At 36.4% G+C, this 4,003-nt stretch overlaps 1 protein-coding gene across 1 annotated transcript in view; it reads left to right on the top strand.

Annotated features, from left to right (window-relative positions):
- The window catches only part of CD302 (CD302 molecule), a 43,320-nt gene that overhangs the window by 30,603 nt on the left and 8,714 nt on the right, over positions 1-4,003 (top strand). Inside the window, exons 3-4 of the mRNA XM_006880821.1 lie at positions 1,363-1,536; positions 3,450-3,476. Coding sequence (XP_006880883.1) covers positions 1,363-1,536; positions 3,450-3,476 — 201 coding nt within the window. The remainder of the gene's footprint in view (positions 1-1,362; positions 1,537-3,449; positions 3,477-4,003) is intronic.

Genomic DNA, 4,003 nt, shown 5'->3' with positions numbered 1-4,003 from the left:
TGCAGGGGTGTGTCCCGATTGAAGTCCACTTCCATCGTTCACTGCGTCTGCGCACAGCCCTTGGCCAGTCCCAAAGTTCAGAGATGGCGGAGGCGGGGGGGCGGCGCGCGAGCCGGGTCGGAGGGGAGCAATGCAATACCTGAAGATGGGGGTCGTGGGTCAGAGCTGCAGGGGTGTGTAGGAATATATATTTTTTATCACTATAGAAAAGCAGTAAATACACATTTTTAAAATTCATCACAATTTCTCATGAACTCTTTCTTTAAAAAGTTGCAAATAGAAATACCATTTGACCCAGAAATTCCACTACTGGAGATATACCCCAAAGAAACCATAACTGCCACCCAAGTAGATATATGCACACCTATGTTTATCACGGCTTTGTTCACAATAGCAAAGAGTTGGAAACAACCTAAGTACCCATCAACAAACAAATGGATAGAGAAGCTGTGATATATTCACACAATGGAATACTACGCAAAGAACTCATGCAATATTATACAGAATGGGTGACCCTGGAGGGCATTATGCTGAGTGAAATACTTCTATCACAAAAGGACAAATACTGCATAGTGCCACTGTTGTAAAATGGGACTGATATCAGGGTTGGGGGGAGACTGAGAAAGATGGGATAAATTATGTGTACTGCATTGAAACAGATGAAGGAGAGAAATGTTTAAAAGAGATATATGATTAGCTGTTATTGTCATGATAGGAGTCCAGAACAAAGGCTGCATAGTGGAGTGAACTTGGAGGGAGGTATTGTATACAATGAAAGAATTTTTCTTTTACTTTTCAAAGAGAAGAGTGAACTGGGGGGAAGGGGTGGGTAGGGAGAAAAGTGCAACAATTAATGAATGGAAATCCAAAAGTGTCTGTAAACTTTCATTAAAATTAATAATTTTAAAAAAGTAAAAATAAATCTTCTTTAATATCTTCTAATGATTTGCCTGTCCTGGAATATATTCTCTCTTCTGATATGAATTCTACAAGAAAAAGTGGACATTAATAATATCCTTTTTATTGTTAATTTAAAAAAATGTTTTATTCATTTATTGTTGCATATTTTCCTTCTTCCCCTCCCCTACTTTAACCTTAGACTCTTACCAGACACCTTATTAGACATTCATAGGAGTCCAGGGGTAGTGTTAATAGTTAACACACTATTCTGCCCTAAGTTTGCAAGTTCAAGCTCACCTAAAGGGTCCTAGGAAGAAAGCCTATCCATCTGTTTCCAGCCACTGAGAACCTTATGGAGCACAATTTGACTCTGGTACACAAGGATCACTGAGCTGGAATAGATTAGATGGCAACTGAACTTTTCTACTGTCATACTGTTAAAAATAATTCCTTATTTAACAGATGAATCTTTCAAATGGTTTGATAAATCAAGTATGACATTTGCTAAGTGGACAGACCAAGATGATGGTGAGGATCTAGTTGACACCTGTGCATTTTTGCACACCAAGACGGGTGAATGGAAAAAAGGAAATTGTGAAATTTCTTCGGTGGAAGGAACACTTTGTAAAGCAGCTAGTAAGTATAAAGGCTTCTTTCCGTTTTAAGGGTGGTCAGAGAAGGGCCAAGTTTTGAGATGGCTTTGAAATTAGTACACTTCAAAAAGAGTAAATGTTCAGAATATATTAGGATAGTTTGTTCTTGAGTAGCTGGAAGTCAAATAATTCTCTAAAGTTAGTTGCTGAAAACCTACTATAGGGTCAGTTATGAGTTGATCTTGACTCGATGGTACTTAGCAACTTAAATTTAGGGTCAGATGAACCAGACCCTAAATAATTTTATTCTGTACACTTTTTTTGAGGGGCCCAGCCCCTTCTGCTTGAGTTTGTGCACTTACTTTGCACTAAGTAAAAAATGTCTTTTGCTCAGGAAATGATCAAAATAGTGTGCTTTAATGTGATTTGCTTAAGCAGTGGAAATGATGTGAAGAATGATGTATGATTACAAATTCCTAATTAGCTAGGTTACTTTGCAAGACTATTAGATTCTATATAAATACTAACATCCTTTTATAAAGTCAACAAAAAATACATCATGGCTTAAAATTCTGGGTTAAAATATTAATTTTGGGCTAACCAATTAAAAATATTTTAAAAATAATAGAATTGTCCTGGTTCACAACCATAGCTTGATGTTATTGCTGAACACTGAACACAGTTTATATTTCTGCATTTTAGAAAATGTTTCTCATTAAAGAAATTTAAAATTTCCAAAGGTGACTTTGAGGAGCTTGAAACATGAAATAAACAGCCATTTCCCCATTTTACATCTTTGTACCCTCCATCTCTACTTCCACCGTAAACCAAAACAGTATAGCTGGCTCTGTTTATTTCCTTTCTTTATAGCTGAAATTATATCCCACCTTTCCCATCACAGCAGGGTGCTGGACTACAATCAGTTATATTGTCACGGCATAAATAGTTGTTGTAGATTTATGGTATTATGGCATTCAACTTCCAGTATTTTTCTGATTTTTTAAAGATTTTTTTTTTCTGTGCACTAGACATCCACACCCTTAACACATAATTTTTTTACTGTTCTGGTAGCCTAATCCGTAGGCAGCTGCCTTACTACTACTCAAAACACCATGCCTCTCTGGTGGTTCAGTTTATCAGGGACTCGAAGATGGGCAATCACTTCCCTTTTTATAATATCTGAAACCCAGTGGAGGGTCATCTGAGTCAATTCTGACTCAACAACAGTGACCTTTTGCATTAATCATTTGTAACTAAACTGGAAGTTTAAAACATCCGAATTGGCACACAAATCCATACTGAATGTAAGGTCAGTCTGGTGGCTGAGTGCTAAGGAGCTGTGCTGCCAACACAAAGGCATGTCATTCCAATCAGATAGCTTCTCTGTGGGATAAAGATCAATAATCTTCCATGCCATTACTGCCTCTCAAAACTCACTTGAAGGTCAGATGAGTCCATTCCAACTTATCAGCACCTAACACTACTTTTCTACAGTCTGCAGCCAGCATCTTGTTATTTCTCCCTTAGCATCATTCTTTTTTAGTTACCATATTCTTTCTCTAGCAACCAAGCTAAAGGATTGTGAGCCTGCTAATTGTTTTTTAAAACATTAAGTTCAAAATAAGGACTCTGTTGTCCTAGTAGTAAGAAGCTGTGCTACAGTACTAAAGGCACGTGGTTTGAAACCACCAGCTGTTCTTTGAAGAGAATGGGAAATCTCCTGTGTGATTTACTGCCTCTGAAAACCTGCTGGACAGTCAGCTATGAGTCGCTTCCAACTCAAAAGCCATGTGACAAGTTCAAAGCAAATAACAAATTGGCAATGTGATAGAAATATGGGTAATATATAAAAAGCTACTATAGGGTATAAAATGACTTTTTAGGTATCTTGGAAGCGTTTAATATTTTTTTTAAAGTGTACTTAAGTTTTAATTTGTCTCTTCTTTTGTATTTTAGTACCCTATGAAAAGAAATATTTATCAGGTAAGTTATGCTCTGTTTAAATTTTTCTCATAAGTAACAACGCATTGTTAAAATTAATGCATGTTAATAAAATGTAAAGATCTGTTTTTAATTAGTTATATAACCAAAATACAAAAACTTTTGTAAGAATACAAGAGGATTGGGAGCACTGGTGGCCTAGTGGCAAGAAGCAGCACTGCAATCCCTAGAGGCAAGTGGTTCAAATCTACCAGATGCTCTGCTGGAGAAGGAGGGGCAATCTCTTCCTGTACCAGTCAGATTCGATTTGACGGTATATACACAAAAAATAATAAAATTTAAAAAGGATCATTGTCTTAGTAATAAAATTATATTTTCAGGATATTGAAAATTATGAAATAACTTTTTAAAAATATTGTATTTTCCCCATTGACTTCAGTTATCTTTTTTTTAAAATTTTTTTTAATTTTATTATTATTTTTGTGTGTGTGTACCGTCAAATCAGATCTGACTGGTACAGGAGGAGATTGCCCCTCCTTCCCCGGCAGAGCATCTGGTGGATTCGAACC

The sequence above is a fragment of the Elephantulus edwardii genome, unplaced genomic scaffold (genome assembly GCF_000299155.1).
Source record: "Elephantulus edwardii isolate Elephantulus edwardi_28Jun2011 unplaced genomic scaffold, EleEdw1.0 scaffold00010, whole genome shotgun sequence".
NCBI lineage: Eukaryota > Metazoa > Chordata > Mammalia > Macroscelidea > Macroscelididae > Elephantulus > Elephantulus edwardii.
The sequence above is the reverse complement of the archived record's forward strand: the minus strand, read 5'-3'. Positions and strand labels throughout refer to the sequence as shown.